Source organism: Tamandua tetradactyla, chromosome 16, assembly GCF_023851605.1.
Source record: "Tamandua tetradactyla isolate mTamTet1 chromosome 16, mTamTet1.pri, whole genome shotgun sequence".
NCBI lineage: Eukaryota > Metazoa > Chordata > Mammalia > Pilosa > Myrmecophagidae > Tamandua > Tamandua tetradactyla.
This window is the reverse complement of record NC_135342.1, coordinates 34,412,183-34,439,206: the sequence shown is the minus strand read 5'-3', so window position 1 is coordinate 34,439,206 and position 27,024 is coordinate 34,412,183. Positions and strand designations below refer to the sequence as shown.

Sequence of the window (27,024 nt, the reverse complement as noted above, 5' to 3'; positions counted from 1 at the left end):
ATGCATTTACCAAAACTGATAAAATTGGGCATTATATCAAAAGGTGATTTCTTTCTTTTTAGAATAGCATGGGTTTACAGAAAAATCACGCATAACATGCAGAATTTCCATATACCACCCTGTTAGTAACACCCTGCATTGATGTGGTACCTTTGTTACTATTGATAAAAGCATATTTTCACACTTGTACTATGAACTATAGTCCATGGTTTAACTTAGGGTCTACCATGTTGTACAGTTCCTTGGATTTATCTTTGTTTTTCCTAAATTTTTATTCTAGTACCATATATACAATATAACATTTCCCCTAAAAGATTAATTTTACTGTATATAAATCATATCCCAAAAAACAAAACAAATGAAGGAAGGGAAAAAACTGATAATGAGATACCACTGCACATTAACCAGAATGGCTACAGTAAAAAGTAAAAATTCCAAGTATTGACAAGGATGTGGAACAACTAGAACACTGCTAGGGGAAGCAAAAAATCAAACAATTTTTTTGTTTCTAATAAACAAGCAGTTTCTAATAAAGCTAAACATATACTTAGCAGATAACCAAGCAGTTACATCCTGGGCATTTAACCTAGGAAACATACATGCACACAAAGACCTGTACACAAACGTTCACAGTAGCTTTTTCACAAAGCCAAAAATTGCAAACTATTCAAATGTCTATCAATAGGTGAGGACAAAGCAACTATGATAAGCCCATGCAATGAAATACTCTTCAGTAATAAAAGGAATGAGCTACTGATGTAAAGCATAAATCTCAAAAACTATGCTGAGTGAAAGCCATATGCAAAAGAATATGTACTGTATTATTCCGTTTACATAAAATTCTAGAAAATGCAAACTAATCTATAATGACAGACAGATGTCAGTGGTTGCCTGGAAAAGCTGTAGCTAGGCACAAGGGAACTTCTGGGGGTGAATAAAATGTTCTGTATCTTGGTTGTAGTGGGGGTTTCACAGGTTTATATATCAGTCAAAACTAACCAAATAACACAAACATAGTTAACTGCATGTAAATTATACTTCCATAAAGATATTTAAAAAAAAACAAACACAAAACTTCTAGACACACCATTGGGCCTGAAGAGAATGGGATGGGGGTGGGAGATGATAATTTAATCAGGAGATACATGGCCAAGAAGCACTTAGTTGTGTGTCTTTGCGAGAAATTACAACAAGAGTCAAACATAAGTGGTTTTAGGAAAGCTGGTCACAGTGATGAATGCACAACTACGTGATGATACCATGAGCCAGTGATTGTACATTGTGTGTGAAGATTTATCAATAAAAATTAAAGGAAAAGAAAGCAGGGAACCTAAGACTTTATCCAATAAGTTCAACAGTTATTTTAACGTGTAATTCAACTTCTTGTTACAGTCAGTGAATGATGAGGACGCAGGTGGAGGAAGTAAGAATTGACCAGAAAAAAAAGAGAAAGACACGCAGGAACTGGCTAGCCACGTGTGTCACAGACTTGGTCAGGGACTGGGTTTCTTCACAGCACGCCCTTTGGAAACACCTTTTGCCTCTGGAATTTTTGTTTCACAGTGGCCCACCTGGGTGAAAGCATTTTTTGGAGAACACATATCCACCAGCAATGGGACAGAGCAAGAGTTGCACATTCCCAACGTAAATATTACCCTTGCAGCTGAAAATCGACATAAGAATGCAAAATAAAGTCATTGGCAATAACGTTGGATTAGAATAAGCCATGGCGAAGGTTTCTAAACATAAGGTGGTATCTTGCAATATAAAGAATAAAACCTTTATGAGTGTTTTGTAATGTCAAACTAATTTTCGTAGTATGCACATGCCCACCTGCAGTCAGACAGATAACATCCTAGATCCACTTTTAAGGACGTTACAATTATGAACAGCAACCACAGGAGTTAGACCTCATTTTTTAGGAAAACGAGACATGGAAAAATCATTGGTCCAAGGTTCCAGAGCTAGTAAGTGGTGAGGATGGAATTTGAAACTGATAAACCATCCCAAATACTTCATGCTTAACGTAATGCTGTGTCCCCACTACGGGACACAAGAAAATTCTTCACAGATAATGGGTCAGAAGCCACTAATCTATATAGAATGGTGCCATTTTGGTAACAGACATATAAACAGATTCATTAATTAAAATAAAACTGAACCATATCTATTTAACACCCTAACATATAATATACACAGTAAGGTTTGTACATAGAAAAACATTGTCTTGCTTGTATTTAGAAAAAATCTAGGCATACACATAACAGTTAACGATGGTTAGTTACCTCTAGGAAATTAAGAATTACTCGGGGTGAGGAACTTGTTCTATGTTATACACCTCTGTTTGTTTGAGTTTTGGAAAGCAAGCATGAATATGGGCCACCCATGTTACTGTTTTTTTTTTTTTAAGAAGACATAAAGCAAACTTTCTTTTTCAAGAAGTCTCCTGAAGAGGCTTCCCAACCTGCAGTACTTGGAGCGCCTTGCAGCGCCTCTCAGAAACGGCCATCACAGGCCACCAAGGAGCTGCGTGACTGTCAGTCCCAGGACGGCAGAGTCACACTCTAATGACCAAAACAAATCCCTAAAACACCTTCAACACCCTCCTCAATCATTAAATTTTGGTTCTGGCTATTTCCTATATTCAAATCACTGAGTACATTAAAAAACAATGTAATGTATAAACAGAATTATACACCCTGTCAAATGAAGTGACTTTATTCCAGGTATGTAAGGCTGACTCAACATTTGAGAATCAATCAATACAATTCACCAATCAAAAGGTTAAAGAATAAAAATCTATGATCATATCAGTTGATACAGAAAGGATAAAAGCTATCACCAAGTTAGGAAGGAACTACCTGAACTTGATAAAGTGCATTCACAAAAACCCATAGTTGACATCATACTTAGTGGGGTAAGAGTCAATAGTTTCTCCCTAAGACTGGGAACAAGATAAGGATGCCCACTCACTACTGTCATGTGACATAATAATGGCCTTTTTAGCCACTGCATTATAAGGCAAGAAGAATAAGTAAAACATTGGAAAGGAAGAAATAAAAATGTCCCTATTTGCAGACGATGTGATTGTCTATTTAGGAAATCCAAGAAATTCACAAAAATTGAGAACTGACGAGAAGTGATATCAGCAACATGACATGATAAAAGATCCACATGCAAAAATCCATCGCATTTCTATATACTATCAATGAACATGCAGAAACCATAACACGATACCACATACATGGGACATGATCCCAGGGGTGTAAATCTCCTGGGATGAGCTGGGACTCGGCATCATGGGACTGAGAAAGCCTTTTTGACCAAAAAGGAGAAGAGAGAAATGAGATAAAATAAAGTTTCAGTGGCCGAGAGATTTCAAACAGAGTTGAGAGGTTATCCTGGAGGCTATTCTTATGCATTATATAGATATCCCATTTGGGTTTATGGTGTATTAGAGTTTTTGGAGAGAAGTACCTGAAACTGTTGAACTGTGTTCCAGTAGCCTTGATTCTTGAAGATGACTATATAATTATATAGCTTTTACAATGTGGCCATATGGTTGTGAAAACCTTGTGTCTGATGCTCCTTTTATCCAGGGTATGGACAGATGAGTAAAAAATAAGGAAAAAAAAAATAATAATGGGGAGGTATAGATAAAGGGTAACAAATTGGGTAGATTACAGTATTAGTGGTCAATGAGAATGAGGGGTAAGGGGTATGAGATGTATGAGTTTTTTCTTTTCTCTTTCTGTTTCTTTTTTTGGAGTGATATAGATGTTCTAAAAATGATCATATGATGAATGCACAACTATGTGATGATACTGTGAGCCACTGATTATATACCATGTATGGATTGTATGTGTGTGAAGACTTCTCACTAAAAATAAAAAAATAAAAAGAAACACATTATGTATAACTGCTCTAAAGTAAATGAAATACTTAGATATACACTTAACAAAACATGTATAAAAGATCTGATGTATGCTGAAAATAACAATATGTTGACAAAAGAAATCAAAAGCCTAAATATATGGAGAGAAATACTACGTTCATGAATTGGAAGACTCAATACAGTAAAGACATCAATTCTCCCCAAACTGATCTATAAGTTTAATGCAATTCTGTAAAATTCCCAACAAGTTTTTAGATAGAAGACAAGTTTATTCTAAAATTTACATGGAAAGGTACAGGCCCTAGGATAGCTAAGATGATCTTGGCAAAGAAGAATAAAATGGAAAGGATCACCCTCTTCAATATTATGGCTTACTATACATAGCTATGTTAATCAGGACAGTGTGATGCTGATGAAGGGACAGACAAGAAATCAGTGAAAAGGAACAGAAGGAACAGACTCACACAAATATAACCAACTGACTTTTGGTAGAGGTGCAAAAGCACTTCAATAGAGGAAGGATCATCTTTTTAAGAAATGGTGCTGGAACAAGTGGACATCCATAGGCGAAAAAAAAAAGAATGTCAACCTAAATCTCACACTTCGTATAAAAATTAACTCAAAATGGATCACAGACTTCACTGTGAAACATAAAGCTATAATTCTTTTAGGAAAAAACACATAAGAGATGTTCAGAATCTACAACTAGGTAAAGAATTCTTAGACTGACACCAAAAGCATGATCCGTCAAAGGAAAAACTGATAAACTGGACTTCATCAAAATTTGAAACTTTTGCTCCAGAAAATCCACGTGAGGAGGATAAAAAGACAAGCCACAGCGATAAGAAAATATTTGCAAACCACTATCTAACAAGAGCTAATATCTAGAATATATAAAAAACTTCTAAAACTGAAAAGTAAAGAAAGAAATCAGATTATGGGAAAAAGAAATGAACAGCTATTTCACTGAAGAGCAGATATAGATGGTAAATGAGTAGCTGAAAAGATGCTCAATATAACAGGTCATTTGGGAATCGCAAATTAAAAAGAGATACCTCTACATACCTATCAGAATGGCTAAAATAAAAAAAAACTTATGCACAGCCACATGATGATACTGTGAACCAGTGATTGTATACTTTGGATGTTTTCTGAGCTGTATGGTTATATCTTTAAAAATTGCATTAATTAAAAAAAAAAGTAGGCTCAACCTGTGCAAGGCAGTGGATAGCCCCAAGGATAACTCAACTAAGGGGTGATAGGAGTCACTGGATCAGCTCTTCTGTGTCCCAACCCTCTACCAGGACAATTCTGAGAGGGATTCCATAGCATATCTCAGAAGATCCCCAGCAGGACTGAGCCCCAAGTGCCGAAAATGATAACCTAATTATTAATACACCCTTTGGAGACTTTTCTCCCTCTCTTTTCTAACCTACCTCACTTCTTCACATGTGTTCTGGGGACCACCTTCTAAATAAACTATGTACATCAGAAAGCAAAACAAAACAAAAACCCTGACAATACCAAATCCTACACGACGTGGAGCAACAGGAACCCTCATTCACTGCTAGTGGAAATGCAAAATGGTACAGCCACTTTGGAAAGCAGTGCGGCAGTTGCTTACAAAGCTAAACATAGCCGTAAATAATGCATGATCCAGCAACTACACTCCTACGTATTTATCCAAATGAGCTGAAAACTGAAAACCCTGCACACAAATGTTTACAGCAGCTATATTCGTAAGCACCCCAAACTGGAAGCTACCGAGATGTTCTTCAGAGGTGGAAGGATAAACAGACTGTGGCACATCCGTACAATGGAATATCAAGCCCCCCTCAAAACAAACAAACAAATAAACAAACATGGAGAAACCTGAAAGCAGACTGTAAAGCAAAAGAAGCCTGTTTGACAAGGCTACATACTGTATGATTCCATCTATATGACATTCTGGAAAAGGCACAAGTATGCAGACAGTAAAAAGATCAGCGGTTGTCAGGGATTCAGGGAAAGAGGAAGGGATGAACAGGTGGAACACAGGAAATTTTTAGGTAATGAAATTATTCTGTATGATACTTTAAGGGTAGGTATGTGACATTACACCTTTATCAAAACCCACAGAAGTGTATAACAGAACCTATGTGAGCTATGGATGCTGGTCAATAATAAGGTATCAGTACTGTCCATCAATTCTAAGAAATGCACCACACTAATGCAAGAGTTAATTACAGGGGATATTGTGTGGGGTAGGAGCAGTGTGTGGGAACGCCATACTTTCTGTACAACTTTTCTGTAAACCTAAAACTGTTCTAAAAAATAAATAGTGACACCACCAAACACCAGGAATGCTGGTGGGAACGTAAAGTGCTATGGTCACTCTGGAAAACAGCTTGGAAGTTTCTTGTAAAACTAAACATGCAATTACCGTGTCACACAGTAATTGCCCTCTTGGACATTTATCCTAGAGAAATGAAAACAGATGTTCTTACAAAAACCTATGCACTCATGGTAGCTCTATTCATAATATTCCTAAACCAGAAATAATCCCACAGGTCCTTCAACAGGTGAATGGTTAAACATACTGTGGCATCCATATCAAGTGTGCCAATTTGAAAGGATTTATGTACCCTAGAAAATTCATGTTTTAATCCTAATCAATCTTGTGGGAGCAACCATTTCTTTTTTTTTCACATGGGCAGGCACCAGGAATAGAAGCCAGGTTCCCGCATGGCAGGCGAGAATTCTGCCTGCTGAGTCACTGTTGCACCGCCCCAACCATTTCTTTTAGCCCCTGTACAATAATATAGGTCGAAAACTTAATTAGGTTATCTCCATGGAGATGTGACTCCACCCATTCCAGGTGGGTCTTGATTAGTTTATTGGATTCCTTTAAAAGAGGAAGCATTTTGGAGAAAGCTAGAGAATGAGGAGAGAGCAGCAGACCGATGGCAGAGCCACGAGGCTGAGACTCCACCAGCCAGAGACCTTTGGAGATGAAGAAGGAAAATGCCCCTTGGGGAGCTTCAGGAAACAAGAGGCCTGGAGAGAAAACTAGCAGATGTCACCATGTTCGCCATATGCCCTTCCAGCTGAGGGAGAAACCCTGAACTTCATCAGCCTTTCTTGAATGAAGGTAACCTCTTGTTGGTGCCTTAATTTGGACATTTCTATAGATTTGCTTTATTTTGGATAATTTCATGGCCTTAGAACTGTAAATCTGCACTTAATAAATCCCTCCTTTTAAAAGCTGTTCTATTTCTGGTATATCACATTCCAGCAGCTAGCAAACTAGAACACCATGGAATACTACTCAGCCCTAAAATGGAACTGATTACAAGCAACATTTGGAATCATGCCAAGTGAAAAAGCCAATCCCAAAAGGTTATATACTGTATGATTACATTTATATAACATTTTTTGAAATGACAAAGTCTTAGATTACAGATGACTGGCTACCAAAAGTTCGAGAGAGAAGGGTATGGTTACAAAAGAGCTATATGAGTGATTCTTAATTTTTGTGGTGATAGCACTATTTTATATCTTGAATGTGGTGGTGGAGACATCAACCTCACATGACTAAACTGCATACAACTAAACATACACACATACGCACAAATGAGTACAAGTAAAACTGGGGAAATCCGAATTAGATCCATGGATTATATCAATGTCAACATCCTGGCTGTGATACTACACTATAGTTTTGAAAGATGAAAACTGAAAGGGTAGAAGAGATCTCCCTCTGTACATGGTGGGAGGTCCTCCGACCAAGGAGCATACTGACATGCGCAAAGGAGCACACCCTCAGGCACATCTACCCATAAACTCCTGCCAGGGGACTGCATAGTCCAATAGCAGCCCAACAGCAGCTGGCGTGGGTCCCTAGGAGCATGCCAGAGCTGGCCGCTGCCACCCAGGGCTAGTGGATCCCAATGTATATGGGGGGATGTCTACTACTGGCAATCATCTGGCTGGGAGGCAGAGAACTTTCCTAGGAGGAAAACGAAGGATTTACCCCCTACCCCCATCCCTAAAAGAAGCAGAACCAAACCTTTTGACCTGGAGCACATTTTGGACACTGGCATAAGGGATGACAAAACTCAAGTCGCACTGTGCTGACAGCATCCTCCACTTCATCCAGGTCTTCCTCAGTCCACTCCAAAAGGTAACGCACCTGGTATTGGACAGAAAGGGGAAGTCAGCGCTTAAAGCACAGCCTCAGCTCCTTTACAAGTACAGTATCTGTCTGTCTGTCTCTCCCACGCACACATGGACACAGTCGGGACCTGCACTCCCTCAACCACCAAATCACCTATGAAGGACTTCTGCTCCCTCGTACAGAGCCGGTCTCACCTGTGTTCAAGCCTTGCTAAGGCCTTTTAATGAGAAGAGGTTAAGCAACAATTTCTGCAGTTGGTGTGAGAGATTCTTTTCTTCTCTCATAAAAAGGAACAGACAGTTTGGAAAGATGGAAATGTTTTGAATGGTGGTGATGGTAGCATAATCTTGTGAATGTAATTAACGGCACTGAAATATATATCCAAGATGATTAAAAGGGGAATGTTAGATTGTATATACAGAAACAGAATAAAAAAATTAAAAATTAATCCATGGAACCACACTAGGCAAACCATGGACACTAAGTTAAACCATAGATTATGGGTAATAGTACCAATTATAAAGATGTGCTATCATCAGTTGTAAAAAACGTTCCATACCAATGCAGGGCGTTATTGGTGGTGGGGTGTGGGAATTCTGTATTTTATGCATTATTGTTCTGTGAAACCACAATTTTTCTAATAAAGAAAAAAGGGAGGAGGGCAAAGTGATGCTATCTTAAAACCCTGGTCTGCTTACATTTTTTTTTTTTTAACATGGGCAGGCACCGGGAATCAAACCCGGGTCCTCTGGCATCTGGTCCTCTTACATTTTAACTAACTGTATGCTTCCAACCCCTAGGGAAGCAGCTCCTGACCCCTCTCCACTTACCTAAGAGAAAACTGACTCACAAGAGACCAACCACTTGCTCAAGGGCACGCAACTCAAAAGTGGTGATCAGAACCTAAATCCAGGCTGCCTGACTCCATGCTTTTATCCTTCCCACTAGAATGCACTGGCCCACAGGTGAAGGCATTTAAAATAATTTATATGTGTATATTACATGTTCTAGCAAAGATTAGTTTCTAGAATATTAAATTTGCAAAAAAGGAAAATTTTTAAACCTCTCCTGGGGTTTAAGTGGCTGAGAGGCAGGGCCATGCCCCCTGGGGGATGATACGTCCACTGGCCTCATTACTTGGGGTAAAATGCAATACTACATTACTAATCCACTTCAGGCCTGGTTTTATGCACATGAAGTGGGTGGAAGATTGCAAGGAGTGATGAGGGGACCCAGGAAGACCCACCCACACCCTGACAATCCAGTTCACAGGGTGAAACACCTGTTTTTAGGCCTCGATTTAGGGAGTAGCTGGGACAGACAAGAACAGGGCTGGGGAGCCGTGGCTTCGGGAGGGGACTATCACATGCTAGACGAGTTGGGATGTCCACCCCAGGGCACTGGACAGTCTGCTTACTTCCTGCATGGGTGGCCTCAGCCCCGTCCCTGTGCCCAGCAGGAGGAGGAGCTGCCAGGACATGGGGTCAGCTGAAGTCTATTTTCCACACATGCTACGGGCCCCACCCTGGCTCTGAAGCCCTCGTCTCTTCCTCTAGCACATGAGGTGCTTCCGGGGCTGCCTCTGCAGTGCTGCCCTGAGTCTCACGAGAGGAGCAAGGCAACATCAGCTGGATACAGACACCTTTCACTCCTGAGAGGAACCCCTGCCATTCTGACGGGGGAACAGTGCCTCTGGGTAAAAGCTAATACACCAGTAACTACATTCGGATTCTTAAGATCCCAGAAATCACTCAGATTCAGTGATTTCTGTCCATCACTCAAACAACTGTCAGTTGAAAAGCACTCCTGAAACACACATCACTGTAAAGCTCTCTTGTAATATGATTTATTCAGAGCGCCTGGTTTAATTCCTTCTTCTTTAAAAGTGGTCCAAACAGGCAATCAAAGGCAGGCAGGGTAGACTGCCAGTGGGGATCTGAGGAAGGCCATCTATGCTATCCAGTGACTTTGTCGTCTGATGGGCCCTCTCACCCCGCAGCCTCAGGCCAGGCCATCCTCTCCAGGGGCCGGCCTAGGGCAGCCCTCGCCCTCTCCTCTGACATCAGTCTGTGACGCCTGGAAACCTTGGCCCTCAGCCTCCTGGCTCAGGAGGTATAGCCCTCCACCACCCTGTCGACCTTTAAAACCCAGCTTCTCACCTTGCACCCTGGCTCGTGCCAGGCCCTGAGCCCACACACCTGGCGCCCCAATGTGGACTGCTCTTCCTGCCAACATCCCCACCCTCTCCTGGGGTTTAAGTGGCTGAGAGGCAGGGCCATGCTCACTGGGGAACGATACGTCCACTGGCCTCATTACCTGGGGTAAAACGCAACACTACATTACTGATATTCACTAAACGTACCACCTTGTTATGAGATAGAACAAAGAATCCACAGCTCACAAGTGAACTGGAGACAAGAACCACAGGGACAGAAGTTTTAAACCAAGAACATGCTTTTTAAAATGCGCTGCTAACTCCTGTAGCTCACTCCCCCTTGCTGTCTCCCTTCATCCCTTTCTGCCTAGCAGCCATATATACTGCTTGCCCAAAACTTGCCTTTTGAGTGGTAACTTTTTGTTGCTGTTCTGCATTAATGCTACTTTAGTTCAATCAACTTCCATAAAAAAAAAAAAATGCACTGTTATAAACCTTACCATTTCCAGGTCTCCATCAGCAACAGCTCTTAAAAGTTTTTCTACCTTAATAAAAGGAAAAGGGATGTTAGAAAAAATGATTTTAGTAATAGAATAGAAATATTTTTTTTAAATAATAACATTTAGAAAACCTACTAGCTTTTGTCTCTTGGATTTTCACATCTCACTTAATATCTTACATTATCCTAAAACTGTGCAGGCAGATATCCTAGGAAGCTGCTGGTGTGCACAGAATTCATTACCATGTAAGGTCTATGAAATGTAACTTATTTTCAGAGGGCCATGATGGTCCCTCTGAAACGTAAGTGCTTCCTAAGAGATCAGCCACCCCTGTGATCTGGACCTATGTATACCCAGCTCAGAGCATCTGCTAGCTGAGGGTGCTCGGAGGGTGGACATGGCCACCTCGGAAAGCTTCCAGGTCTTCTGTTAGGACTCTGGAGCACGTCCCCTGGCATTCTTTACTGTGGCTGTAACTCTAGCTAAGTCTGTTTAGATCTACAAGAGCAGGTCACAGCCTGGGGGCAGTGGGGGATGAGGAACACTGGGCAAGTCAGTGATGACTCCCCACCTACAGGGAAGCAGCCCAGAGAGCAGTGGGACATCATAATGCCCACTCTTCAGGAAAGAATGAGGCACATCTAAATGTGCTGACGCTGAACAAGAGCAAAGACAAGTGAGAAAAAAATAAAACAAGGTGTAAGCCAGCTTTTACAAAATGCAATGGGTGAGTGCATATAAACATCTACAAAACACATCAAGTTGCTAACAGCGGGTACTTATGAAGGGGGCGGAGGATGGAGGACAGGAAGTTTCTTACTTTATAAAACGATCTTAAATCAGGAGACCTATAGGTGACTCTACTTGTGTTTTTCTTAGAATATTCTCTGTCTCTTGCTCCACTTGTGCATACACACACACGTTGTATCCACAGAGCAAAGGGCTGCTCAGGGAGCAGACCACGAAGGGGCAAGCATGGACAGCACGTGAGCATGGCTCGGGCTCATCTGGAGGGAACCGGCTTTCATGGTGGCAGAGGCACAGTTCTCCTGCTAACTGGCGAGTGGGCCAAGTGGGTGACTGTTTTTAGGCCATGTGACTCCCTGACCAGTGCCCTAAAGCCAGGGCCACCAAGTCCTCTTGTCTGTACTGCCATCGGGAAGCCTCACCTCCCTGTAGTCCCTCTTGGTGTCCTCCTGTCTGGAGCTTGCCGACACGGAGGAGAAGCTGGAGGTGGAGGACCCCTGGCTGAGGGAATCCACAGAGCGCTGCGGAGATGGAGCAGGGACCTGCAGGAAAGGACATGAGCCACACAGACACATGAGGGCCAGAGAGAAGCCCTTGGTCTCAAATATATCCAAGCAGCACAGCCCTGTTCATTTACCTCAGAAGACTTCTGCCTCTTTTCCAAGGACAGACGATGACTGGCTTCCATCACGGACAGAATCTAGGACAAAAGGAATGATGAAACTGCCGAGTAAAACGGATTGCAAGAAAGTCTCATGGCCCATGGGGTTCTACACGCTCTCCTTGCAATGACAGCACAGCAAGGGTCACTGACAACACAGCCTGGCCACACCCTCAGACAGAAACCACAGCCTGGAGCCCTGGGCCTCACTTAAGATCAAACGGAGCAGAGTCAGGGCACTGCCCTCCACCCCAGCTCCCTCCTGTCCAAGCAGGGGGAGGTGATGCCCTCAATAAACGGGCTCAGAGCATATGACGCCTAGGCATGGAAAAGGCCTCCACACTCATTGCCTGGACTCCAGGCTTCTTTGCCCCCAGGCATAAGAGTGTGGACTTTACTGCACCTTCAGGTTGCAAGAAAGAGTGGGTCAGAGCTGAGCCAAGGAGGCAACTTGCTCCTTTCGTGTGGAAGGGGCCTTTCGTAGAAGCTACAGAGGCAGAGGAACCCACCACCTTCCCTCCCTGTGGGCCTCTCAGGCCAACGGCAGTCCGTTCAGGCCACATTAGCCTAGCCACTCCAAAGCTAAAGCCTTGTGACTGTACAGACAACACCCCTGGAGAGGAGTGGGGATTTATGCCTTCAATAACTCTGCTACTCTCTAAATAAGATATAAACAAACAAAAAACTCTTCTAGAAGAGAGCTAGAAATTATAAGAGGGAGCTGGTAAAACATTAGGAAGGTGAAAGCAGGGCCTGTGCAAAGGGACACAAGTGAAGACGTACTAAAATGGAATCGCTATGTAAGCCACAGGTGGCTGCTGTTCTCAAGGCATTGGTCAGATGAGCACAGAGAGTTTCCATTCCACCCAGGCTGCCACCAGAGCTCCTGCTGGGAGGCAAGGGCACAAAGAACTGGTCTCTGCTCCCACTTGTAAGAGTGGAGTACTTTCTCTGCATGATACCAAAACCACAGGTTTACAGAAATTACTACCAGGAAAGGTATGAAGGAAACTATACCCTGTGATGTTCAAAACTGGCCAAATTAGAATGAAGTTTCTAGGAGCTGAGGATAAAATCACAGGAAAGCAGAGCTTCAGCATCACTGCTCTCCTTCCCCGTTCCTGTCTCTTGCATTTTGTATTCAGCCTTTGTTCTGTTTTCAAGTACTCCTACTACTGACAAATCAGTATCACTCAGACGCTGGGACAAACTGTGCTGGAAGCAGCTCATGGAACGACACTGAGGAACACTGCTAGCAAAACTGAAAATAATATAAATAAGTAAAACCGATTAACAACTGGGTCCCAAATGCAGCCACATCCAGACTCAGCCACTCATGCAGAACCTGTCCTGCAAGGCAAAGACCTGATCTATAGACACTGATTTTTGTTTTTTTAAACATCACATGCTGCTCAGAGATGAAAAAGGCTACCTTAGAGTTTAATGCACACTCAAGTGGTGTTTCTTTCAGTCTGTTCTGGATCTCTGTAGATGCTCCATTTTGTAGCAACGTTTCTATGATGCCCTGGTAACCCCAACGTGCAGCTATGTGCAGGGGAGTGTCTCCTTTTTCGTTTCCAATGTCCAGTCTGCACGAGTACACGTCATAGTAGATAAGAGCCTTCACACACTGCCAAGGAATTAGGAAATGCCACTGTTACTAGAACGCCAACCTCAGCAACCCATTCAATGAAGTCTCTACTAGCCACACAAGTACGCAGTGACACAGAGCTAGACCTCAAGGGATCGAGGCTACCTGATCAGCATATATCAACTTTTCAAAAGAACTGCTAATCTATAAGAAATGGCTGAATATAATCATGATTTATCACTGTGCAGAACAGCAGGCCTGAGACTGCCAGCCCTAAAAAGTCCTGCTTGTGAGGCTGGTCCTTGGCTGGTGTCTGGGAACTTGGATTTGGGGAGTGCTCCCACAGTTCCCTAGCTGATAAGGGGTGTCTGCTGTACCTGGACTGTTTTTACAACAAGGTGGTTTATGGTGACCCCTGCTTTCCTTCTGGGAGGAAGGAATTTTGGTATGTGCCAGGCAGAGGACGCCTCCATGACTATCCCCAGTAAAATCCTTGGACACTGAGTCTCTGATGAGGTTCCCTTGTAGACAGCTTTCTCACATATCGTCTCAGCTTCCAGCTGACTCCTGGGAGCTGGTGCCTGCTCTCCTCTGGACTTCACCTCATGTGCCCCTTCCCTCGGCTGATCTGCTGTGTATCCTCGCGCTGCAGTAAATCCCAGCCATGAGCAGGATAACACGCTTGGTCCCTTGAGTCCTCCTAGTGAATGACTCATCCTGGGGGTGTTCCTGGGGACCCCTGACACAATCCACAGGACAGATTAGTGTGCAGCTATTAGAGATTAGGTTAGATTTGCATTTATTGACCTAGAGCATTTCCACGAGGTATTATTAAGTAAGGAAAGCAAGTTGCATACAAATGTATAGGCTTTGATCTCATTTTTATGTATCAACCAGCCTAAACCCTACATAGGTATGAATAGGTCCTTCGTATTATTATAAAATGGAAAAAGGACAAATTGAGTATTTATAAATACCAGATGGTAGCTGGGATGAATGAAAACGATTTAATTTCAGGATGAGATCATCGGCAATCATGCTTTGGATCTCTATTATTTCAACATAACAGCTGTAAAAAAATTTTTAATTTAAAAAACTGCACACCAAATGTTCTGGCAATTATCAACACAAAACAACTACATTAAAGAATGGCAAATGCTAACTTTTCCTTGAGTGGTAACAGGTAAGAACAGCCACTTTGACGAGCACAAGCACCACTTACGTCTTCGTGGCCGTGCATGCAGGCCAGGTGGAGGGGGCTGTTGCCATTGTTATCCTGCACCTCGGGGCTGGCCTTGTAGTGCAAGAGCAGCAGCTTCCAAAGAGAGGAAAACCGATGAGTATGCGCAGCACCGGCAGCGCAGCCACAAGCTTGCTCAGGAGGTGTGGCCTTCAGTCTTAGAAGGGGGAGGTAACTAGTTTCCATTTCAAATCTTATTTTCTTATATTACCATTAAAATTATATCATCACTCCCACCCTTCCTTACAAAATGTTTAGAAATTAAAATAAAAGTCTACAACTACACCCTTTCTTACCCCTGGTTATGATGACACTCCAAACCTTTATAAACTTTATAGCTTTGTCCAGGGACTGGCCCCCCACCCCCACCTCCACCCAGGACCGTGCCTCAGACTGGCAGCCCCAAGTGTAGGGCTGCGGGAGAGCTAGGGTGGAAAAACGGAGACCAGCTGAAGGCACGCGCACAGCACAGCCAGTACAACCACCGCATCAGCACGAAGAGCCACCCCTGTGTGAGCCACATTCACAGCGGAGTGGGACGGCTGCTCACCGTCACGCTCTGGCAGCCCTTCTGGCACGCGAGGTGCAGTGGAGTGGATCCATGGTAGTCGGTGGCATTCACCACGGCACCTCTGGAAACCAGGAGGTCAATGAGGGAGGCCTGCCCTGCAGAAAAGAAGAACTTCACTAATGAGGAGAAAAGGGCAGAGGCCTTTCACACCCCGAAAACGAAACCAAAATGGGGTTTTACACTCTGATTACCAGGCATGAGACCTGCTAGGACAGATTTTTCTGCTTTGACAGACTCTGCAGACTCAGAACATTTTGGGGTAGCCCTTGGAGAGAACCCAACTCAAGTCTGCATCCCAGAAATAAAAGGTGAAGGAAAAGAGCCTGAGACAGCCACAGAAGAGCCATCAGTTCATCTAATCACAAGATGGACTACCACACAACCATTAAAAAAATACTGACAAGGAGAAATGTTCCTATACATTGCCAAGTGAAAAAGGCACAGTTCAGAAAAGTATGCGCTCTACATTAGCATGTATTTTATATATACATACGTGCAAACATGCAGAAATTCCAAACAACCATAAATCAAAATGATCTCTTGGAGACAGAAGAAGGCAGGTGATACTGGGGGAGATGTGTTTTCTACCTCGCATGTGCACTTTGAAATACAATAAAATCATTTCTAAAAAGCAGGACTGTAAGAACCCCACACCGACAATTCTGAGACAATTCTCATAGCTCATAGTGAAGCCTTCCTCCACTGGCCCACCAGCCCCAGGGCAGCATTAGGCATCAGTGAGAGCCACACGCACATGCTCTTCCAGCCCAGGAGGTGGATCAGTGGCCCAAGGCCTGTGGAACAGTGGCTGCTCTCCACCTTCCAGGGAAGCCCTTCTAGGCTGGGCCACACTTTTCCACCACCCCAAATGCCACTGCAACAGTAAGCTTGGCCTCTGTCCTTTTGCTTTGCTAACCCACAGAGGCTAGCCCAAGACCACATACCACAGAGGGCAGCCACATGCAGCGGTGTATGACCCCTGTCATCCCTGGAGAATGGAGTCACAACTGAAGGATCATTCAGCCTCCTACAACAGAGAAAAGTTACAGCAAGTACACCCCAGGATTGGCATGGCAATGCCTCTCCCTGGCCAGGCTGGATATGCCAGGGTCCAGGGACTAGAGACAGGTCACAGGATGTGGTCTAAGCTGCGTCTCTTCTACAATGTCCGAGGGATCATCCAACACCTGCCAGGTCTCCTGCAGGGAGGAACCTGAGGCCTCTGGCACCAGTGTGCCTCACTCAGCCCCACCCCTTCAGGTCTCTACATCCAGCAGAAAACCAAACCAGAAGTGTTATGTAAGAGAAGCTGATATTCTCCCCATGCCAAACTCCCTTTCTGAACACCCTTCTGCACACTACCCTGGCATCCAGGCCAGCAGTGTGCAAATATCTTCACTACCTTTATTCCATTTGATTCTCCAAAGAGGTAAGCACGGGAGATGTTACTGTCTCCACTTTACAGCCAAGGAAGCTGCGGTGCAGTGAAGACAAGTTCCTTATTCACACTCAGCCCAGGGCCCTTGTCTCCTCATTCCCAGCATGGCTGCCCAGCAGGACCCTCTTACCCAGAGACAAGTTTCTCACAGTTATCGCAGAAGCACAGGGGGTGGCACATCTTTTGTATGGCATCTTTATCACAGTCTTCCTGGCTCAGAAGTCGTTCTACTTCTTTCTGGTTCCCTGATGCAATGTGCTAAAAAGTGACATCAAACATACCATTTGTACTAAGGATTATTTATTTTCCAAGATATGAACTCTCTGAAAGTCCATCTCTGCATATATGGATGGCATGAATTGTTCTCTGGAATTTGCTGCAAGATAATCTGGGTGGATAGGAAAGGTGGGTGGAGGGTAGAGATGAAACCAGACGGGCTTTATGCTGGTTCCTTCTGAAGCTGGGTAAGGGCTCCAGGGGTGTTGATTATACTACTCTATTTTTGTAAATGTTGGGAATTTTCCATAATTAAAACATGACAAAAAATCACAAAGCAACAAACTGGAGTAGGGGGTAGCAGAGCTCTGTGCCTGGGTGTGCATTTTCCCAGCTTGCTAGGAAAGGTTCACCCAGAGACAATTAGCAGGAGACCGTCAGGAAATGAACTTGCAGAGCTCTCCAAAGGCCCACCCCACTCACTGCCCTGTGCTTCCTGGAAGTGGAGATCTGGAGGATCTGGGGGATCTGGAGGAGGACCACCCCCCGAGCCACCCAGACCCACAGGTAAGCAGGAGCCGCATCCACCAACCCCACGTGCCACCCTCTACCCTGGGCGGCAGCCGCGGAGGGAAGGTGCCGTCGCACCGGTCCAGCGGCTACAGCACAGCACATTGCACAGCAAGTTGGAAGGGATGCGGGAGACATGCTGTTCCAACTTCAAAACGAGGCCACTCGAGTGGCTCTTTACAGAGATACTAGGGGTGTGGAAGCCGGAGCGGTCCTCACACGTCTCTCACGAAGACTTCTTGGTGTCTCACCTTGAATAAGCAGTCAATGGGCGTTGTAGTCATCTGAGACAGTAAGCTCATTCTTTGCTTAAGGAATAGTCTGTCACCGAAGCCCTCAGACTCCTGTAGGAAAACCAAACAACTTGTTTATTCCCATACTGAGAGCTGTCCCGGCAGATCATTCAGAAGAGAGGCCCTGAGATCAGAACAGGACCGGGACAGCCTCCTTCCCCCTCACACCTGGGCTGGCCCACGGGGACACAGCAGAACCTGGTGGGTTGTTCTTGAGCAGGTGGCAGCTGTAACGGTGGTTTCCTGGTGGGGATCCCAGAAGGAAGGGGCAGCACACTTGCTGTGCATGCATGTGTGTGTGAAATGTGTCACCTCTGAATGTGGAATGTAGCACATGCGCCGTCATTTCCCAGATGGGAACCTGGGGTTGCCCTGACCTTCTTCCCTTGCAAACACGTGCTGACAGAGCCCGCTCATCTGCTGCTTTATGCAGGGGTTAGAAACAGTAGAACCATTTGGCAAACTGGTCCATTTTTGCTAGTGCCAGCCAGCAGGAGACAGAGGGATCCTACTTTGTGAATATAAACTTATTAGAAAAGGGCAGATAGTACGGCCACTGGCCCAGAGACCAGGAGGACACTAGGGGAGTTCCTGACATGGGCACAGATTCTCTAACCCCAGATCAATTTGGCATTCAAGGATCCACCCCAGTTAACTAACTTAGATCTTCCTATTCCAAGCAATGTTTACCCATACATAAAAATCTAAAAATTGATTCATATTTAAGAAATAATTTCTAGCAAGACACTTCACTGCACATTTGAACACCTGCATCTAAACTGTCTGATGACAAATTAGCTTCCTTATAAAGAGTCTTGACATAAAGGGGATTTTTTTTTTGTAGGCCAGCTGCTGCCAGAAGAATTCACTAAACCCTGACAACACTGTGGGATAAGACCCTCTGCATGCAGACTTCAAGTTCTGACTTGAGACAACAGCTAAAAATAGAGCCAACAGCACTTTCAGGAATTGGCCATTTCTGGGGTCCTCTGTCAAGGCAGGGTCCCTCGTGCCAGCCCCCCTATGAAAGCCAACTCAACAAATGAACACAAGTACCTCAGAATCACAGCCTTTTTTGCTCCTAGCTGCTATGCTCACTCTAATAATCTGCCTTTTATAGTGATCTATAGCCAAGCAGCTCAGAGTTAGTTTATATTGTATGTATGTTTCTACAATTAAAAAGAAAAAAAAGCAACTAAAGAGACGATAACAATTAATGCAATACATGATCCTGGACTATATCAAATAATGTAGGAGAAAAGGCCCAAAAGCATACTATTGGGATATATGGAGAAAAATGAAAAACAGAATGAAAGTTTTGTATCAATGTTAAAGTTCTTGATAACTGTACTTAAGGAGGTTACATAAGTGAATATTTTTTTTCTTAAGAAATATACATGGCAGTATTATGCTCAAGGAGGATGATGTATACAACCTATACGCAAACATTTAGAAAAGAGATTAATAAATATGTAGGTAAAAGTAGATAATTAGATACAGATAAATAGACAGATGGACTGATAGAATGATACAGCAAATGTGGCAAAATGTTCACATTGGCAGATCTGGGTATCAGGGGTATGGTGGAGCTCCTGTATATGTCCTGTATTATTTTTGCAATTGTCCTGTAAGTTTGAAATTATTTCAAAATAAATAGTTTAACAACAACAAAAAAGAAATGTGGGCCCAAGAAGCTGATCGGTGCTGTTTTAACAGCCACCTCCTTACAATCTGGCCAAAGGCCTGAAAGCCTTGGCCTTCTGCCTCAGTACCAAAGAAAGAAAGAAGAATGGTCTCTTAGGGGGCACAAGGGAATTTTCAAGGCAGGGACACCCCCAGGTGACACGGACGCCCCTGGCTCCAGGTGAGGCCATTAGGCCAGGTTCCCCTGCAGGCTTGTGGGGCCAGGAGGGCAGCGGCCTCCCAGACCAATCCGAGGGAAAGGAACCAGAAGGGCAGGGGGTGCCATCACAGGAACCACTCAGACACCATGAGAGCACCACATGGTCCAGAGCCCTGCAGAAGATGATTCAAACGAAGAAATCTATAGAAATGAACAGCAATTCTGATTCTGCACTCACATGCATGTAGAGACACATGTGACCACACGTGTTCAAGAATTTCACTGATTTTCCCCTTAAGTACAGAAACAGCATGGCAGAAGGACACACCTTTTTGGGCAGCCACATCTGAGATGGGATGGACAACCTCTAATTTCACCCACACACTGGCATGGGGATCATTTAACACCCCAGACAAGAGCAGAAATTAAATCTTCATGAAATACCATGAGACTGTCAGGCTACCACCAAGAAAGTACAGTATGATTTCAAATTTTGGTTAAAAATAAAATTGTATGTACATAGAAAAAGGATATATAACAAAATGTTAATAAAAGTCACCCCTGGCTTATGAGGTTATAAAGGGTTTTTTGTTGTTTTTTGCTGCTCTTTATATACTGAAATATTATTTATAAGCAAATATTAGTCTTGTACTCAGGAAAAAAATGTATTCTTTTGGGACAAAAACAATAAGCAATATACAATATCACCTTAATTATGTAAAATATACATGGATAAGAAAAAGACTGAAAAATAAATAAAAACGTTAATAGTGAATGAAGTCAATTCTTTTACCTGAGTGTACCTATCTGGACAGGCCTCTTTCCCAGAGGTTTTAACTTATTATTTTAGGAAATTCTCAAATCAGTAAAAAACGGAGAACACATGAATATTCAATTCTTAGGATTCTTGGTTTGTAATATAGAAATCTAAATGTTACTGATTTCAAGTTTGTAATCTCTGGGCACACTGTCATATTTTACTGGTTGGTAGGAAATCAGACAAGCCAGCAACGCAATCTTAGATTAAGACTCTCACAGTTCACGTAGAAACAGAATCACCTTCCTGAGGCAAAGCTCACCAACCTACCAGGAAAATCACCATGGGGCCACCGAACCCCCTAACACTGTACACATGAAGAGGCTCATTTCTTGCCTGTCACGGTCAAAACATCCAAATCCACCACTTGTGGCTTCCTTTTCTGAGAAACCAACTTCTCCCCATTTCCCTCTGAGAGTGCCAGAGGTTAAGGAAGCAGAGCCTTAACGACGTGGGTCCCGGCGACAACCTGCCGATCTCTCAGTCACCTACGTACGTGGGTTCAGTCCACTGGGTCGCTTCCAAGCCTCGCAGTATCCCGACAGCGGAGGCCCATTCTTAGGCAACCAGTGAAGAATGCCCCTACCCCACATCAGCCCCAAACCCTCTGAGATGGGTAGGACACCCACAAAGAAAAGGCCAGGGCAGGGGGAGATCTTACGGGTGGTTTCGCAGAGAGGCTTCCTTGCCGAATGTATTCGATGGCAGCCTCAACTGAGGTCAGGCAGTATCCCAATTCGTCTTTTGCTGAGCTGCTAAATCTGAAGTTTTTGATGTAACTCAAATTTGCCATCCTAACAAAAGGAGGAAAGAAGTTTTATTGTTGCGTACCCAATTCACACTGCTGCAAACACAATGCTACTGGCTTGTGTGACTCATCAAATGCCTAAAACAAGCCAGTGAGATCTCTGTCTCTGGGCAGCTAGGGCCACTGCCCTGCAGCTGACCTGTGCCAGGCCCACCAGTGCTGACTGGGACGTTGATATGCACAGCAGTGGCTGAAGGGCACAGGAACACTTACAGAGATTAAAAAAGAATGAGTGATCAATGAACGCGAGGAGTAGGGGTATGGTAGGTATAGTCTTTTTTTTTCTTTTCTGTTTTCGTTTTATTTCTTTTTCTATTGTCTTATTTCTTTTTCTGAATTAATGCAAATGTTCTAAGAATTGATGAATATGCAACTAAGTGATGATATTATGAATTACTGATTATATATGTCAGTGTTATTTGGTTTATTAGTTTAATTAATAAATAAATTTTTTTTAATTAAAAAAAAAACACTGAGATGTACAATATAGACCCCTCCCAAATAACATCTTATACTTGTGTATACTTCCTATATAAGTTGGAAAGAGGATATTTTCTATTTAGAGTATGTGTAACCAGGAAAGGAAAGTGAAACTACTTGTTAGAAAGCTGCATATTGTAAAGTAAGTTGCAAGGTCCAGTGGAACTGGAGTCAGCTTGCCGTGTAGCCAGTGACCAGTTGTGTGTTCTAGAAAAGGAAACCAAGCTCTTGGGGCCTTGGTAACCCCACTGGTAGATGGAATGATAGGCACCACCCCGTAGGTAAAAGGAGAGGAGGCACAACACCTGGCTCATAGGAAGCACTCAATTATATTAAAGCTTTTTCTAGCGTTATACTGAAAACGACCACAGTACAATACTGTGGCGTTTTGGGGTTTTTTTGTATGGGCAACAGGAATCAAACCCAGGTCTCTGGCTTGGCTGGTAAGAATTCTGCCACCATTGCACCACCCAATACTGCCATTGTTAAAAAGGATTTTTAACAAAAAAGGTTACCAGTTAGGGATCTCTGTTTTCACAAGCAAATATAACAGGACTGATAGCAGATCATCAGCACACATGGTCTCCAAGTTAACTGAAAGGGGGGAAAGTGTGTTCAAAGACCATCATGAGACTCAAATGAACCATCAAGCGTATCAACTCCCTACTGCGATGCAACCCACAAAACCACAATTCAGTAAGATTATACTTCAGGGAGAAATTAACTGCACAATTTCCTTCAGCGCGCCCTGACTAGATATCAGATTCAGGAGGGAAAAAGAAGACTGAGCACTTTCAGAACATGTACAAAAGAAGGTAATCCCAAGGAGACTGCCCCTTGCCACCTCCCTAGACAGTGAGACAATTCAGCGACGGTGGGAACAAAGCAAAGACGAAGCAAGACTCTTTCTCCCTGAGGTCATTTCTGTTTTAAACACTGTGGATCTGATGCCCACATGGTGTTTGATTTTTTCTTTTATTTTTTTAATTTTGAAATTTTGTTTAGGCAGTTCATTACATGTTTAAAAAGTTCACAGGAGCAAAATGTGAATATCTCTCCCATCCCTGCCACCCAGTCTCCTTTCCCAGAGGCTACTGCTGCTCCTTTCTGCATGTTTCCAGAGATAGTCCATAGACCCACAATTGAGTGAATGGATCAATAACCCTCCTCCCCTTCCTTTAATGCTGCTGGAAGTGTGACACACACACACACTTGTCATTTCACTATTAATATCTTCATGATCCTCTTCTTTTTACACTCATAGATCTGCCTCCTCCTTATTACTTTTTCCTTAGCTTATTTTGTTTGGTTTACAGTTTTTTCCCTAAAATTTTTACTTTGAAATAATTTCAAACTCAGAGCATAATTGCAAAAATAATACAAAACCCATACAGAGAACTACAACATGACCCCCCTTACCAGATCCACCAATTTTAACATTTTGCCACATTTGCCGTATCATTTTATCTATCTACCTACCGATCCATCCAACTGTCCATCCATCATCTGTCTATTCACCTACATTATTATCAAAACACTTGAGAGTAGGTTGTGTACACTATGCTCCTTGAACACATAATACTTCCCATACATTTCCTAAGAACAAGAAAATTCATTTATGGATGTTTGGTTTACTCTTTAAAATGGAAAATTCCAAACATATAAGAAATTAGGGATAACTGTATTTCAACACTACAATGACTCTGTACCATATATACACAACCAGACTGGCTCATTTCGAGAACTGCTGATTCCTCACCACCATCTTCATACCTGAATTGTGTCTTATCTACCCACCCGTTAGGTTCGGTATGAATGCACAGACTTGGGTGCATTCACACTGGCCAAACATCACCTCCATTTGCATGATCCTTTAAGACAGCACTGCCCCGTAAGAGGTCTTTCCATCATTTGTACACATCCACCCCACTGCCAGGTCCCTCCCCAAGCACAAACCTCTCTGACTAGGAGACTGTGTAATTAGCTGCACCACCTTTCGCAAACAAATCAGCTTCTGCTGTGGGGAGGTACATTTGTTCAGCTGACCCAGTTCTCTCTTTGCACGAGGTATGTTGAAGCTGTAAGATAATTTAGCAAGTGACAACTTAAGATCAAAGGAAAACCCTTCTTCCTTGGTCTAATAACACCCTCAAGTTATAAATTTCTTACAAAAAACCAACAGCAATGAAAAGTAAAAACAGAAACAGAAGTACTATGACTCAAGTCAGTGGCAAAACACAACAGCTTAGATGTCCCCTTCAAGCTGCCAGGTGATAAAACTACATCAGAAATGTGGGAGAAGAAAACCCTTAGCTCCAGAGGGAAAGGGGGGAAAAAGTTTAAACATTTCAGACAGGTGCTTTTGCAATCTAACAAACTTAAATCAACCCAAGAGTAGGTGCCTCTGCCAGGGTTCCCTAACATGGGCAAGCAAGTGAGGTGTCTGCATAGAGGACCCACCTGGGTGAGCTGTGTACGCACCTGGAAGTGAGAGGTACACAGCCTCTTTAGTTATGTTCCTAGCCCCATCCCCTTTACTCCCACCCAGTCTGCAAGGGGGCACACAGGAAAGGTAGGTGACAGCTATGAAATGGTCATCTGTCAATGTCAGTCCTCTGTTTGGTAACAAATAACTCAATGTTCCTCAGTACTAATAAATCTGAAGCAACACGTTGTCACTGCTGCCAACAAGCCCTGCTTCAAGAAGAGAAGCAGGGTCCTGACTTCCAAAGACAATGAGCTGGTGCTGGTGCATACCTGAACTCAGGTTTCACGCCAATATCTTTCTGCTGAAGATCTTGAAGGCTCCTTGTGATTTTGTTAAATGCAGCATCCTAACAACAGATTTTCATAAAGCTTTAAATATCTTAAAAAGCACAGTATAATGCTTTCATCTTGGAAGGAGATGCTTTAGAACCTACCTCACTTGCCTCCATGGTCCCCACATATTTAAAGATCAGATCATAAATATTGTGATGGACGTACATCTGTGAAATCAAAGGGCCCCAATTCAAGATGCAGGTCAGACAACAAAGAGAGACTCCCGGCCCCTGCTGGCTTCTCTCCCCTCACCGCCTTAGCCTCTTACCTCTACTGCCTGCTTCATCAAGTTCATCTGGGCTTCCTGCTTGGCAAGCATTTTCTAGAGGATGAGAAAAGTACTGTTAAAAAGCCTGGATTTGCACGTGGGCAAGCTGCAAATTCTCTTTGGACAGTCCTGCTGCTCACCAGGTGAGAGTCCCTCAGAAGCTGCTGGACGCATTTGGTGTAGAGAGCATTCACCGAGTCCTGTGCAACACAAACCAGAGAGGGGGGACATTTCACAAAACATATTTCTTGGATGATAAACTTAAAGCATGAATGCAAGTTTATCAAGTCAAGCTCATGATTTTTTTTTTTCAACTTTTTTTTAGATGTTTTTGCACAGAAAGTAAGAAAGCATTCCCCTTGGTGTTAACAAGGAAGATTATGATATTCATCTTTAATACTCTCCATGATTCTCAAGTTCTTTACAGTGGCTTATATTACTGATAATTAGAAAGGAAAAAAAACATTTAAATAAAACTCCCAATAGTGGAGGCAGCACTTGGCAAAGTTTCAGAGTAAACAGAGAGAACTTCTGGTGCTCTGAATTAGCCTAAGACAGGGCAAGATGCAGCTACTGACTATGTGGTGACGAAGGCTCTTTCTTTCACACTCTCTGAATGTTCGGTGGAAAGAGGCAATATTCCTGTCAAATCTTTCTGCGTGTCTTCCCAAAAACTCTCTCACATCTTCAATTGTTTTCAGTGAAAAAGGATCTGAGGGTGTTGAAGGCTCTTCTGAAAAAGAAACAGAGGGTCAGGCTAGCTGAAGTCTTTACTGTTTCCTGATGGGCGAAAGTACCATATCCTTTACCCTGCTCACACTGGGTCTGGGGCCCCATATTCTAGGGGGAGGGGAGGAGGAAATGTTCTTATCTCAAGATAATGCCCAAGGGTAGTCCAGTCACAAGACAGGCCAGAGTCCTATGAGCCAGGTCATCTCAAGGCCTTTCCCTAGGACAAAACTGAAACTGCATGACCTGTAAGGCTTAAGTGAAGGAGCCCTGATTCCTGGCAATGAGGTTTACCAAAGAGATTCAGAGTTCATTTAGCACATCAATGGTTATCTCAATTTTATTTATTTAAAATGATGATACCTCTATTGTCTTTTTATTTCTTTTTCTGAATTAATGCAAATGTTCTAAGAAATGATGAATATGCAACTAAGTGATGATATTGTGAATTACTGATTATATATGTTAATGTTTTATTTGGTTTGTCAATTTTTTTAATTAATAAATTTTTTTAAAAATGAGGATACCTCAAAAAGGTACAATAGTGCCGCTGGATACGTAACGTTATAAAAGCAACCCTAAAGCTGAGGCCCAGAGACAAAACCAGGGCTACCACCATGCACACCTCCAGGGGGCGACATGGACATGCTTGTCCATCGCGGATTCCCTTTGGGTTGTGTAAGTGGTGCTTCCCAGAACTATACAGCATACAACCTTTGCCGCTTTAGTAACAGCCCCAACCTATATCCCTTTCGGTCAAGCTGACTTTTTGTTTAGTTTCAGAGGGGATTATTGTAAACAGGCAGATTTTCAGTAGACGTGTGAATGTTTTACAGAATGTTTAACCCTATAAAAACCACACTGGGGGAAAGTTCAACAAACATGTTTTTCCAAGTCAGGAGGAAGGAATTTTTCTCCCAGAATACCTGAACTTTCTCTCTTTTCCAAAGGATGGGCTATACACAGTATGCTGAAACTTTCTTCTTTTTCATTGTAGAAAGTTTCTTCGAAGAGAATGGGCACTGAGAGAAGACTGGCAAAACCGGCTCCTAATTTGATCCTGTTTCCTTGGATAGAGACATCCTGGAACAAGAAACCCGTTACTGCTCCAGGGGCCAGTGGTGACCGCTGACCTCCTCTTGGCCCAGCCCCCAGTGCAGCACTTAACCAGATCCCGTCCTGCTCCACTCCTATGTGGGTTTACACATTTTGCTTTTTTTGATAAT

General features: G+C 43.1%; 1 protein-coding gene across 4 annotated transcripts in view; it reads right to left on the bottom strand.

Moving 5' to 3' along the window:
* Positions 1-27,024, bottom strand: part of ANKRD27 (ankyrin repeat domain 27) — a 68,521-nt gene that overhangs the window by 7,542 nt on the left and 33,955 nt on the right. For 3 of the 4 annotated variants that reach the window (XR_013163510.1, XM_077132269.1, XM_077132267.1), the window contains exons 4-22: positions 26,725-26,881; positions 25,648-25,802; positions 25,210-25,269; positions 25,070-25,123; positions 24,903-24,968; positions 24,739-24,815; positions 23,938-24,059; positions 22,497-22,575; positions 21,355-21,487; positions 17,992-18,084; positions 17,085-17,212; positions 16,461-16,543; positions 15,496-15,611; positions 14,928-15,020; positions 13,547-13,744; positions 12,091-12,153; positions 11,876-11,995; positions 10,707-10,751; positions 7,944-8,066 (exon numbers count right to left, since the gene is read on the bottom strand). Coding sequence is in view for 3 of the 4 variants with exons in the window: in XM_077132269.1 (XP_076988384.1) it covers positions 7,944-8,066; positions 10,707-10,751; positions 11,876-11,995; positions 12,091-12,153; positions 13,547-13,744; positions 14,928-15,020; positions 15,496-15,611; positions 16,461-16,543; positions 17,085-17,212; positions 17,992-18,084; positions 21,355-21,487; positions 22,497-22,575; positions 23,938-24,059; positions 24,739-24,815; positions 24,903-24,968; positions 25,070-25,123; positions 25,210-25,269; positions 25,648-25,802; positions 26,725-26,881 (1,965 nt within the window). In the remaining variant the exon portion in view is untranslated. The remainder of the gene's footprint in view (positions 1-7,943; positions 8,067-10,706; positions 10,752-11,875; positions 11,996-12,090; positions 12,154-13,546; positions 13,745-14,927; positions 15,021-15,495; positions 15,612-16,460; positions 16,544-17,084; positions 17,213-17,991; positions 18,085-21,354; positions 21,488-22,496; positions 22,576-23,937; positions 24,060-24,738; positions 24,816-24,902; positions 24,969-25,069; positions 25,124-25,209; positions 25,270-25,647; positions 25,803-26,724; positions 26,882-27,024) is intronic. The other variant, XM_077132268.1, reaches the window with a different exon arrangement.